We start from the raw sequence: 13,865 nt of genomic DNA, 5'->3' as shown, positions 1-13,865 counted from the left end.
TAGGCACAGCCTTCGTTATAACGAGAGAGGAAAACTGGTAAAATGCCAATAGCAGTTAATTAAAGAAAAAGTTTCACATTGATAAATACACCAAAGACAGGAGGTAGCAAAGGGCCCTTTTAGTAGATTCGCTGACTAAATAATATTAACAGTAAGAAAAACTCTGAAGGGCACCGCCTTCATCAAATGACAGAGTAATTGGGCGAGGTGCCATAACAGTTACTTTATTGATTGCTTTTGTGATTAAACATATGTACTAAAACAATATTTCGAGTTAAAGTAAATACATACTAACCCTAGGAAAGAATTATACTAGTGATATAACTTCCAAATAATAGCCGGTATATATGCGTGTTCGTTTGGCAGAGATTCTAAAACTTTGATCGTGTTTTTCTCAGAACATCATTTTCTGACTTAAGTCGTATGTGAACAGTTCGATCGAAACTTGTAATTGCTACAACTTCTCTTTCACCATACATTTCAGTGAACATAACGTCAACGCGGATAACTGTTTATGACTCCCTAAAGAGAATTAGTCCTTTTGAAGACCCTAAAGTCTCATGCACCCTCTCACAGAACCCTGAATGGTTACACACCAGTGACGCATGTCACGCCATGTTTCAATTTTAATTACACAAACATAAAGATGATCAATATTACGTATGAAAAGAATAATTATCAAGACATTTTTCTGAAATATTAAATCAAGAGGCACGTGAATCTTGTGAATTTTTTTGTATATAAAACTTGCTGAAGTTTGAATTATAGGTCATCCCTCTGTCAGTTATTCCATTCTTCCCTCGCGGTTCCCTGGGCAGGTGGAGAACATGTGGAAGCTCTTTGTAGACCTTGAGGCAGACAGTGGTCAAGCAGAAGTTCTCCATTTATCTCTTGCGCTCGGTAACTCTTATTACTTTACTTGGTACAACTGCGGATGCCTTTCCGATGAGTGGCACAATATGTGCGGGTTTATGGCATTCTAAGACGACATGACCTGGCCTTTGTTTTCTTTCACAGTATTCTCATAATTCGTCCTGAGAACGGCGGTTCTTCCAAAGTGTGGATGCCGTTGATCAGTGCTGATGTTCTCAGTTTTACTGACTGTCATATGTGCTCCTGTTTTGTGTAAGTGCTCGTTTATTCTACACTAATGTATAACATGGGTCTCGCAGGCCAACACAAAATAGCTGCGTTTTGTGACTAATCAAGGTGTAATGAGGTAGAAATACTCATAAATGCAGTGTTGCCAACCGCTGAGATTTAACTTTTAAAATATTGTAAAATAATGTCTCGTGTAATTTAACCAAAAGTTGTACAAATGATGAAGTTAGTAATATGTCGTTCACTTTTAAGAAATCCAATGTGGACCACATTCTAGTGGTTCTATTGCTCGCAACTATTGGAAATACTGTACATAGTAGAAACTTTGCAGTTGGAGAAAAGCCCCCTCTAATGAGTGATTAATGTAGATTTAGGCGGCTCCAGAGTTATTAATAGTGAGCAAATGGAAGTGGCAACAAAACAGGGGAAATGCAACTAAATTCAAGAGGAAGTCATTAATACATAATGCGTCTTGAGTTATGTCTTACTGCGCTTGAAGACAGTGCCGCATGTTTCGTACACATAACCGATCATCTTCAGGTAGCCATTTAGAGCAGTGGGAGAAGGCTGTCCGAGGAAAAGACACACATCCGACTCATAATTTGTTTGTATCTGTGATACCAATTTGTAGCATTACTTCTTGATAAAAGTAAAGTAATTTACGGATATCGATGAAATTTCTCCGGAGGACAGTTAGGAAACGTAACTTTCAAGGGAAGGGACATTCCACGCGGACTGATGTGTCTATAAAAATTCCGAATCTGAACATAAAACAACAAGAATAGGAAATAATTATATTCTATACAATGTTAAAGAAATATCAACTGAAAGTTAAGAAAGGAATGCATTGCCTTGGATTCCCTTCTTTTAAAACAAAATCTCCCAGTGGTTTTCGGCACCGCTTAATCATCACGACTTACCGCCACTTTGCCTACCGAAGCACATTTGAGTGAAGGGCCTTAAATGATCGTGCTACTGCTGCCATAGTGCAAAGTTTGAGTGGAAGAAGGAGCATGGACGTTGATATTACACGAGCTAAAGCTTAAAGAAGGAAATATGTTTCACTCTGAATCATTACAAGTGAAGGTTTCTTATTAGGAAGCATTTACCTCAGAAAAAAGAAGATCAGTTGGTATATCATGCTCTGGTTTCATGTTTGTTCCCTGTGTGTACTTTCAGATGCGCCACACATATTTAAGTATCCATGACCATGTACAGGAAATACGACGGTGATGTTCTTGATTATTAATTTTTCACATCTCCGGAATACGAAGAAAGCTGGCTGTTTCCAAGACAGCTAAATCATCTCGAAAATACTCCGAACGATCCAGCTCCGGAAATGAGCTGCACAAATCAGTTTATCACGTAGATAGAAGCACTGGTCCGCCTGCTGGGCAAGATGCTTAAGGCGTCCCGTTGGTCGAAACAAGTTTCACCATCACAATGTTGGCCAGTCGGGTGGGAGAGGTGCTGCTAGATAGCGTACAAAAGCCTGGATTCATTACAAATCTCACCACATTGCTCATTTAGACTGAGGGCATAGGTCGCATTTATGACGGATGGCGATGTTGAGCCTTGAGCAAATCGCTTGCTGTTTTATGACCGAAGTAGGCTGCATGTCGGCACCGCGTTTCACCCTCTCCTTTTCCGCTATCGTACCTCACGTCCTTCACTTCATCTCACTAACTCCTCTTCTGTACGCTACGATGTCTCCTGACCATGTCATGCATCGAAGAGTACGACAAGTAATGAAGGATCATCATTTTCACCCGTAGGATAGTCTAAAATATAAACGTGCGAACTAATTGTTTAATGTGATGTTCTATCTGGCCACAGGTTACCAACTGTTCGAAGCTTTCAACTGTTATAAGACGTACAGTGAAAGGAAGATCTGGAGTGACGCCAGGGAGCAGTGCAAGAGAGACGGAGGTGATCTGATGGTGTCGGAAAGTGAACGGGAGAGAAGAGAGGTGCTCCCTACAATGTTCGAGAGTGTGATCTGGAGCCCCTGGATGGGAGTTTACAAGCCCGAAGGTGAAGATCGTTGGGTGTCTGTGAAAGGTGAGTTCTCTCTAGCTCTCTTCTCCTCATGAATTACCGAATGTCGGACGGAAGACATTTGTCATATTAAACAACAGAAGCCGACATTTAGCTGTAGTTAGTGATGTCACTGGCTGACGACCACACCGTATTGCCTATAATCAGGGGAGGAATGAAGAAGTCCTGCCCTCAGTAGCCCAGGCTTTCTGAGCCCAACTTGGCAAATTCGATCCTCGCTCAGTCAGGTGGTATGTCAGTCTCATGTCCGTAGATTTACTGGCACATAAAATAAACCCTGATGGATAAAATTCCGGCACGTTGGCGTCTCCCAAACCATACGAATGTAGTTACTGGAACATAAAGTGAATAATATTAGTTATGTCTGAATGAAGGGAAAGAGTCGCAAAGTGAGGGTATGAGGACATTCATATGTCGGATGGGGACGTTAATCCTTGAGCAGACCTCTCGGTGTTCTTTGACAGGATTAGGCTATGTGCCGCACCAAGACGTGCAGGTTTATCACGGACGTCAAATAGAGAGTAGGACACACTGGGGTCGTGGTAGAGACATCATCATTATAGAATGTTGTGCCTTGTTTAGTTCCACACCTCTTGTCTTTAAATAATTAGAAACTGAGTCCTGGTCTCCTCTGCTGCTCTTACCCTCGATGGCTGACTCCGTTATTCTCGCAGGTAACCCATCATCCTCCATTCACCTCACGCGACCCCAACACCGGAGTACCCCTTCATCCATCGAACTTATATATCACTTAAAATTTATCTTCTCATTCTGGGTACCTTTCTGTCATTGTTCCCACCCGGTGTTTCTAGACTTCATTCTCGTTATTTCAATGTAGATTACAACTAGCGTATGGACGAGATATCCAGAGTCCACCCAGCTTGCACTCCCACACAGCGAAGGTTTCCTGAAAACAGACCGTTTCATTCCAGAGCTCACTGCATTAATTTTGCTGCACCTTGCTTCCTGGGAGAAGTTCCAGTTTTGTATCTCCGACCTGACATTCAGTTCTCGAAACTTTCTTCTCCACTGACATGACTTTATTCTTGGTAATAAAAAAAAAAGCAAAGACATCTCCGTACAGGCCATGAAGGCCCTGGGAGTGGTGGAAGGTAAAGGCTTCCACTATTCGTAACCTCGGCACTTGATGGGGTAGAGTTGTTAGCTCTACGACCGGCCGCCTTTTCCCCCAAGAATTAACCTGGTACTCATTTTTGATGTAGGATAAATGAACCTCAGGGACATATGCACGTCACGAAGTGGAAATTTTACGACTTTCTGACGGGGATTCGAACCCACGTCCTTCCGGGCGAACCGAGTACGCCTTTACCGCCTCCGCCAGGGAGCCCCTTTATTCTTGGTAATGCCAATACTGATGTCGTACTCACTGCACCTATTTCAAATTCCAAGAAATAAGACTGCAGGCTTTCAGCTCTGTCTGCCATTAACACCAAAATGCTTACGACATTTCAGCATCCCTGGCGCTTTATACCTTCCAGTAGATGATCCTTGTAAACTATGAACAACAACATTGAAGATTGCAGCCATATCCCACCCCTGTAAGTACCTTGAATCAAGAACTCGTTCTACCATCAACTTTCAATGTCAACATAAGTGAGTTTTATTGCTCCCAATAATCTAGGCTTAATCCCGTATTCTCTCAGTGTGGCTGACATCCTTCCCTGAATTACTCTGTCATATGCCTTCTCTAGATCTACGAAACATAAACACAACTTGCTATTCATATCATAGCACTTTTTACTTATGTGACGAATACTGAAGACCTGACCATGAAAACCCCTCTGAGGTCTGAAACCACACTGGTCTCATCCAACTCAGTATAAGACATTTATTGGTTTCTCCCTCATGAAATACTAGTGAATACCTTGCCCGGTGCACGAATGAATCACCATCATCAGTGTCGTTGAAGTACCTTGATGGTTCTAGCAGTCCTCTTGCTTATAAATAGGTGCATTTACTGCTTTCGTCAAATCAGAAGGACCTTTACTAACTTTCCAGGCTCATCTTATTACTCTGTGAGCTTCGTTGTTCGCGGCGTCAAGATGAATATTTCCTCTTATATTCCTTCCACCTGTACCATTATTTGCTCGGAAGTACTATGAGTTTACCACATTAATCCAAAACATTATTTTTTTCCTTTTTCCCTCCGTACCCCACACACTGCCCATCCCTTTTCAACACTTGTTAAAAGCATTTGATTTCCTCCTATCCCTTCCTCATTATCACCGCCTGCCGAAATATCATTATTTCCTAACTCTTCCTAACTCGCCCATTTCTACTTTAATTGTTATGATTTCCCCTTTACTGTGGGTCGATAGATTAATATCGAATACCATTTCCTTCACCTCTTTGCTTCCAAAGAATCCTGCACTGTAAAACTAATTGGAAATCCTTTACTCCCGGCGGCTTGCTTAAAATATTCTCAGCTCGGTAAATTATGTGAAGCAGGCTGCTAATCTATTTGCACATAGTTCAAGTTAGAGTCTCTCCTCTGACAGGTTAGCGACCTATGGTTGATTGTACAGTCCTCGCCTCTTGAGCACAATGAGGGCCATGACTCAGAATATGTCCGAGGTGCCCAATACTACTCCCGACTCAAGGAGGGCCATGACTCAGAATATGTCCGAGGTGCCCAATACTACTCCCGACTCAAGGAGGGCCATTACTCAGAATATGTCAGAGGGGCCCAATACTACTCTCGGCTCAAGGAGGACCATGACACAGAATATGTCCGAGGTGCCCAATACTACTCCCGACTCAAGGAGGGCCATTACTCAGAATATGTCAGAGGGGCCCAATACTACTCCCGACTCAAGGAGGACCATGACTCAGAATATGTCCGAGGTGCCCAATACTACTCCCGACTCAAGGAGGGACATGACTCAGAATATGTCCGAGGTGCCCAATACTACTCCCGACTCAAGGAGGACCATGACTCAGGATATATCCAAGGTGCCAATACTACTCCCGACTCAAGGAGGACCATGACTCAGAATATGTCCGAGGTGCCCAATACTACTCCCGACTCAAGGAGGGACATGACTCAGAATATGTCCGAGGTGCCCAATACTACTCCCGACTCAAGGAGGGACATGACTCAGAATATGTCCGAGGTGCCCAATACTACTCCCGACCCAAGGAGGACCATGACTCAGGATATATCCAAGGTGCCAATACTACTCCCGACTCAAGGAGGACCATGACTCAGAATATGTCCGAGGTGCCCAATACTACTCCCGACTCAAGGAGGGACATGACTCAGAATATGTCCGAGGTGCCCAATACTACTCCCGACTCAAGGAGGGACATGACTCAGAATATGTCCGAGGTGCCCAATACTACTCCCGACTCAAGGAGGACCATGACTCAGGATATATCCAAGGTGCCAATACTACTCCCGACTCAAGGAGGACCATGACTCAGAATATGTTAGAGGGGCCCAATACTACTCCCGACTCAAGGAGGGCCATTACTCAGAATATGTCAGAGGTGCCCAATACTACTCCCGACTCAAGGAGGACCATGACTCAGGATATATCCAAGGTGCCAGTACTACTCCCGACTCAAGGAGGACCATGACTCAGGATATATCCAAGGTGCCAATACTACTCCCGACTCAAGGAGGACCATGACTCAGGATATATCCAAGGTGCCAATACTACTCCCGACTCAAGGAGGACCATGACTCAGGATATATCCAAGGTGCCAGTACTACTCCCGACTCAAGGAGGACCATGACTCAGGATATATCCAAGGTGCCAATACTACTCCCGACTCAAGGAGGACCATGACTCAGGATATATCCAAGGTGCCAATACTACTCCCGACTCAAGGAGGACCATGACTCAGGATATGTCCAAGGTGCCCAATACTACTCCCGACACAAGGAGGGCCATGACTCAGAATATGTCCGAGGTGCCCAATGCTACTCCCGACTCAAGGAAGGCCATGACTCAGAATATGTCCGAGGTGCCCAATACTACTCTCGGCTCATGGAGGGCCATGACTCAGAATATGTCCGAGGTGCCCAATACTACTCCCGACTCAAGGAGGACCATGACTCAGAATATGTCCGAGGTGCCCAATACTACTCCCGACTCAAGGAGGACCATGACTCAGAATATGTCCGAGGTGCCCAATACTACTCCCGACTCAAGGAGGGCCATGACTCAGAATATGTCCGAGGTGCCCAATACTACTCCCGACTCTCAGTACAATTTACTCGTCCCCTCAGTCGTTGCCCATAGTTCAAGTACTAGGACGTGACTGCAGTCACTCACACGACAACAGTACCCTGGGGTCATGGTTGGACACGAAAGAGGTTCAACAACGAAGCAGCCGTCAAAAACGCCTTGGAAATATCTCTCACCATGAGACGGTCGATCACCTGGGAAACGGGTGCGAATGCTCCTGCATCGCGTAGAAGAAGGAATGGCATTTAGTGATGCACATCCTATTTAATAAAAATTCCTCGTCATGGAGTTCTCGTAGTGATAAATGTTACTACCAACTAGCAGGGACAGGGTGTTTCTTGATCACCAACACACTCATGGCGAGAAGAGGACCCGCATGTGCGACGATAAGTATTACAGGTAAAGCTCGTAGACAAACAGCCCGAGTGAATAAGAATGTGTCGCTTCCTGTTTAAATGTACGGCCTGTCGTCATATTTTATTATTCTCTTCTTCACGCACACTACCAATGACCAGCAGCTGTCAGTTACTCTGATCTCTATTTATAGTTGACGTGTTTTACCGATTACTAAACATTTCCTTATTTTCTCTGAATCACTTGAAGTAATTCGTGAGGCAAGGCCCAGAAAATTGCTTAGAATATCCATATTTCCATTTTCACGGCTAGAATGTACTTTTCGGTACTCGCTCAGATGATCTCGAAAACAATATTTCTATATAATTATAACGAACGGTTTTGAATGATGAAGACAGTACGTAACTGCTGTCTCTGTTTCAGGATATATCGCCGTGAATTACCTAGAAGGATACGCGTATCACCGTTATCAGCGTCATTGATATTACTGAGCTGAGCCAGAGCAGGAATGTCTTTACTTTGACACGTGAAAATGTTTGAGGAGCCCTCGCAGACTTTAAGAGTTCTCACAAGCAGCAAGCTATAACTTCTAGATTGCCAGATTACCAGGTCTCATTTACATCATAGCCAGAACTTTATATTCCTCCAAGATGCTGATTTATCTCAGTCTCAAATGCAGAAACGCATTCCCGTGTTTTGTCGCAGACTTTCTCATTTCTGGTTGGTACAATGTGTGGCCTTGTCCTTACTGTTTGCACTCATAGACGATAAACATTTCCGGTGGTTGTTTGGTCATCACATCTTCCTGTCATCTCTACTCTCTGGTGGGGCCTCCTTGATGTGGGAGAGCTGTTCTCTATTGTGTGAGCTGAAAACTTTCTTGTGAGGACAAAACGGAAACCAGATTTTGAGAAGTACCGAATGCATCTCACAGTGGACAAAGACCAAGTGTTCGTAAACGTCCGCTGAGAAACTCCTTGGTGCGTTTTGTGCTTGAGCTTTTTAAATTATTGATTTAAATAAGGTAGTCATATCGTCAGACCATCGGAATTAGGATTACTCGGTCTCAAGAAGTGCACAACATCTTGCAAATATATGGATCTTTTTGTTCAGCAAATGTCTACAAAGCGGAAAAATCTCCGAGGACTGGAGGAAATTTAGAATAAAGACATGATATACAGGAAAGGACAAGCCGACAAACCAATCTCATAACGAGGGATTGCTCTGGAGTATAATATCAGAAGGACAAACGAACTTCACTGACCATCAAATATAAGAGTATCAGTTCAGATTAAGAAGGAAACGATCACCTTCGCAGGCTAGAAAATGTCTACAAGAAGACATCTGGGCGGCTTAAGACTCCCCAAAGGCAAATACTTTACAGTCTTCACAGACTTTACAAAGGCATTCGACATTTTGGACAGGAACAGTATGGACTCCATGACAGAAGACAAGGCAATTGTAAAACTCATAGGAAAACCCCAGTCACAAAACATGTAGCGATAAACGACGGGATAAGTATATCAAAAGAAATCCTTCAAACAAATGGAGTACTCCAAGGTGACCCAGTTAGTCCCCTCCTGTTTAACATTGCCACATCTGACGCAGAAAATCCATTGAAAATCTGAAATCGGTGTCGCTCTATATGTATCCTCATGACATGGTCCTAGGTTCGCAGACAGAAAATGACCTTAAAGAAGCCTTAAACAAACTGAACATTTGAGCTGAAAACAACAAATTCGTCATAAACCAGGAAAAAAGTATACATGTGGTTTTTCGAAGAGGGACAGGTTACCGACCGAAGACAAGATGTTACTAGGAACAAGTACTTAGGACTAACTCTAGAGACATCAGGAACGTCATACAGGATCCACATCAGGGAAAGAGCGATAAGAGCTATGACTCTGTTCAGCGCTAGAATAGTACCAATTATCACGTACGACTTGGAACTGATCTGGGAATTTCTAGAGACAATAGAAAAAGTAAAAGTCCGCTTCCTAAAATGAGCCCTCGGAATTGCAAAAAAGCGCCCTCAAGGCTTGCGTATGAACCTCCTTCAATGAGGACTTGAGATGTCACTTAATGCTGCCATCAACCAGCCAAGAAAATAATTATTGACCCTCCGACGAGACAAGCCATGATTGATAGAGGATGGACAAAAGGAAACCACGACGTGCGTTCTGCACTGACAAGCCTGGCGATACGTGGATACCACCACAGAATATGCAAGAATACAAAATACCATGAACCCAACAAGGACTCTTCGTGTAGTTTGTGTGACAAATACTACTTCTTCTGTTGCAAGAATCGCAAGAGAACACTACTATATTATACCAGAGAATAAACACCCACACTTCCCTATGTGCATTTGTATGCTCTTATTAATTAATTAATTAAAATTGCCAGCATGTCTCGTCGTGAAAGTATAATAGATACGTAGTGTTCCTAACTTCGTCGTAATCGCCAAGAACTCAATGGTGTCTCTCTCTACTCGCACGTGAACAGTAATTTACAAATTGAGATGCTAACACTTCAGAGACATATGAAAGTTGTGTGGCAATGTCATCCATATCCTTGCTAACGACTACGGAACCTGCTGAACCTCAGACCAAGTAGTGACATCGTCGATAGTAAGATGACCAAAGCCAACTTCGCTGTTCTAATAGTCTCTGCGATTTGATCCCGGAATGTTTTCTTCTGAACAGATGACGTCTAGCCGTGAACCGCGGTGTCTTCACTTGACCTCAGGTTAACTAATCGATACATATGTACTTGCTCTCTTCACCTTCACATCATCGACTCCTGAAGCAGTTTCTACTTCCTGGTGCGCTTGAATTTTCATATCTTTGTGATATTTGAAGCCATCTCCTTCCCGTTTCTTCTCAGTTATAATAAAAGGAAGTGCTCGAATTTGTTGTGAATGTCACTGTGCTCCCTTTTCAGCTTCCTTATTGCAGCTACTACAATTTCCGTTTCTCTTTGAGTCTGCGACTTGCACGTTTCGCATCACTGTATTCCCTGCAGCCACTAACAAGTACGGTCTAACACTATCACTCCACTGGGGTGATATTGGCACTCTGCCTTTTTGTATTTCGTTCATCGCAATTATGATTCTCATCGCTTCACTTTGGCTGGCTTTTGGGTGGTTCACTGGTTTGTATTGACTTTAGATATGTTTGTGTCTGTTATAAAATGTGCACTGCGGGTGACAGATCGGGATGGGCATAGTTTCGTCAGTGGGCGTGCTCAATGAAAGTAGAAAAATTACAGATGGGAAGGAACCTCCTAGAAAACCATCGCATGAAGGAGTATTGTTTATCTCTGATGTTACTCAGTGGAACACAGCATGGCACGTTACGATATCCAGGTGCTACCAGCACGCCAAGTGCTAGAGATCGGTGGCTGTGAGGATACCTTGGCCAGATCTTTCATGTATTAAATCCCTATTTTGTTTGTCATTCAGGATGATATTGAAATAATGAGAATGTTTCCACATTTATAGACTGTTATATCGTCTATACAGACGCTCATTTCTGCGAAGTGTTTGCCTCGTGTGATGATGTACACAGCTACAACGGCACTTCTGTTACCTTACACAAAGTTTCTGAGGAAACGGGAATCATTGGCACCAGTTACACATTTCAAGATCTCGAACTGTTAAGTGTTAAATACTATCTCTCAGTGAATGGATCATTTGCACTATGCAAACCATGTTATCTCCATAGTATGTATTAAAGACTATTAACATACATACATACATTATCATTATAGACTGTTATGCCTTTCAGCGTTCAGTACTTCCAGGGGTAACGACTATCTGTCTTTTGTTTCATAAATACATTAACATGTGTAGTTCTTATTTCCAATTACTTGTCATACAGCACTAGTCGTTTATAATATTGTGAGTTTCTGACAGCACGGCGCGATTCTTACTAAGTGGACATTTTAGGTCAACTGATGTATAACAAGGCAGTGCCACAACTTCTTCAGACGACAGTGCTCCAGGCATAGTGGATTTGATCTTGGTTTGAGGAGCATCAGCATGTACTTCAACTTCTTCTCTGGCCTATTCAATCACTCGAACCACTGTGGTACGTTATGGCGACAAGACTTCATCGCCTCTGAGGCAGATCGGTCAATATTTTATGACGTTTGTTACTTATTACTATTTTCAATGTTTGTTGGTGGTATGGTGGTATTTGTATTTCATGAGGAACTAAAATTGGGCAGCCATCCACTAATGGAGCAAAAGAATGAAAAGGGTCGACACTTCGAGAGATGAAGGTGTCGGCTAAAGAAAGGGAAGGGGGAGATGAAAGTCTCCTCAGGTATCGAAAATGTAATATCGCCGTGGTCGGACAAGAACGAGAGTTAACCAAGGATAGATGAAAGTGAGGAGCCTGACAAAATTATGTGGAAGTAATGCCAGGACTCAGCTAACTTCCCCACGGTTACTAAGTCGCGCTCCAAAATGAAGAGCTCCTTGGGCGCATTTTGTTATCCTCTTACGATTGGCAGGGAATACCATAGATGTATTCTATGGTCCCTAGCCACGGGGTCGTACTTATCGGGAAAATAAAACAACAATGTTGTCGCAACCTCAAAACACACGGATAAGAATTACGAAACTTGAAAATGTTGAAAATATACCGAAAGCGATGACTGTGTCTTATAAGGGACGGACTATTTATTAATAGAATTGTAAGAATAAGTACATAAAATCAGAATAGAAATACCGCGGTGCGTAATGATAGGGAATACAATTCAATACAGAAGAGCGGAACGGAATGTGGAAATGCACGTAATAGAGTACAGGTGCAGGAAGCACACGGCGTATCGACATGAAGTACCAGCTTCGTACCATCAGAGTTATCGGATTGAAAACTGGAGCACGAGATGACATCCAAGACTTCTTTATAAATTTCCACAAAGTGCTTCAGCTGCCTGTTAAAGGCGTAGATAAAATTGACATCGCTCCAATTCGTGGATCTGTGAACATATTCCGATCTCATTTACACGAACCTGGTTGACTTCATGATAGCAATATGTAATACCAGTTTGACGAACCGCTCACGTGGTAAGTTGTTGCCATCAATAGAAGTTATTTTTAGAATAAGATTACTGGTGGCTTAACAGTGCAGTCAAGTAGAACATCAGTGAATATTGTTTTAATAGGAATACCACTGGGAGACCATTGAAGGTACCGGAAAGATAGAGAAGCCCCACGACGGTCGTGATTATGAAAGACTCCCAAGGCCGTCGGTGTCGGACTAGAACAAGTGTTGACCCAGAGAGGTCGCACAAGGAAGATAAGAGAGAGGAGCCTGACAAGAATTTAGTGGGGAAAATGCCAGGCTCAACAAGAGGAACCGTGGTCGTCAAACCACGGTCTCAAGTGAGATCCAGTGGTTGACCTTTTAGTGTCCTCTTACGAGAAACAGGGGATAACGTGGATGCTCTTCTAACTCCCAAATCCATTGGGGGTTATGAAGGCTGAGGTTCGAATCCCGCTGTATACTGCGTTGATGGTTTCATCCAGAAATGCGCGTGTTGTCAGGAAGTCCATCTGGCGGTAAATCTGAGGCGAAAACCAAAATGAGCCTGGGGTGTTCCAGTGACCTCGGAAATAACTGGGATAATCTGAAGAAAGATAAAGTGTTATGGATCGAGTGTACGACACTTGTGTCCTGTGTTTCAGGTGAGCCTGCACTCAGCAGTTGGTGGAGGCCTCGTTACCCGAATAACAACGCTGGTAAAAAGTGCGCCCTTGCTGTCAGGACAGGTCTGCTGATGAACTACAATTGCGCAGAACGCCGGTCCTTCATCTGCGAGATCCCGCTGTGAACAGATCTCATGTACAGAGTTGATATATAATAAAGATACTTGTAAATAAGATGTGACGTTCTTTCTCCTGTTTCAACACTAACTACAGGGAAACTATTCAGAACAGCGAGGTCATCAGTCGTGTATGTTCTACCTTCCCTAAAAACAACAAGGTAATCAGACATATAACATTCTACCTTTCTTTAAAACATCAAGGTCATCGGACATGTAATGTTCTACATTCCCTCAAAAGTAACAAGGTCACCAGATATATAATGTTCTACCTTCCTTTAAAAACAATAAGGTCAGCAGACA

The 13,865-nt window shown here is 43.1% G+C and overlaps 1 protein-coding gene across 1 annotated transcript in view; it reads left to right on the top strand.

Moving 5' to 3' along the window:
* The window catches only part of LOC136886221 (uncharacterized), a 450,091-nt gene extending 436,520 nt beyond the window's left edge, over positions 1-13,571 (top strand). The window contains exons 3-4 of the mRNA XM_068230834.1: positions 2,938-3,162; positions 13,426-13,571. Of these exons, the coding sequence (XP_068086935.1) occupies positions 2,938-3,162; positions 13,426-13,571 (371 nt within the window). The remainder of the gene's footprint in view (positions 1-2,937; positions 3,163-13,425) is intronic.
* The last annotated feature ends 294 nt before the right edge of the window (positions 13,572-13,865 follow it).

This window comes from Anabrus simplex, chromosome X (assembly GCF_040414725.1).
Source record: "Anabrus simplex isolate iqAnaSimp1 chromosome X, ASM4041472v1, whole genome shotgun sequence".
Classification (NCBI taxonomy): Eukaryota; Metazoa; Arthropoda; class Insecta; order Orthoptera; family Tettigoniidae; genus Anabrus; species Anabrus simplex.
The sequence above is the reverse complement of the archived record's forward strand: the minus strand, read 5'-3'. Positions and strand labels throughout refer to the sequence as shown.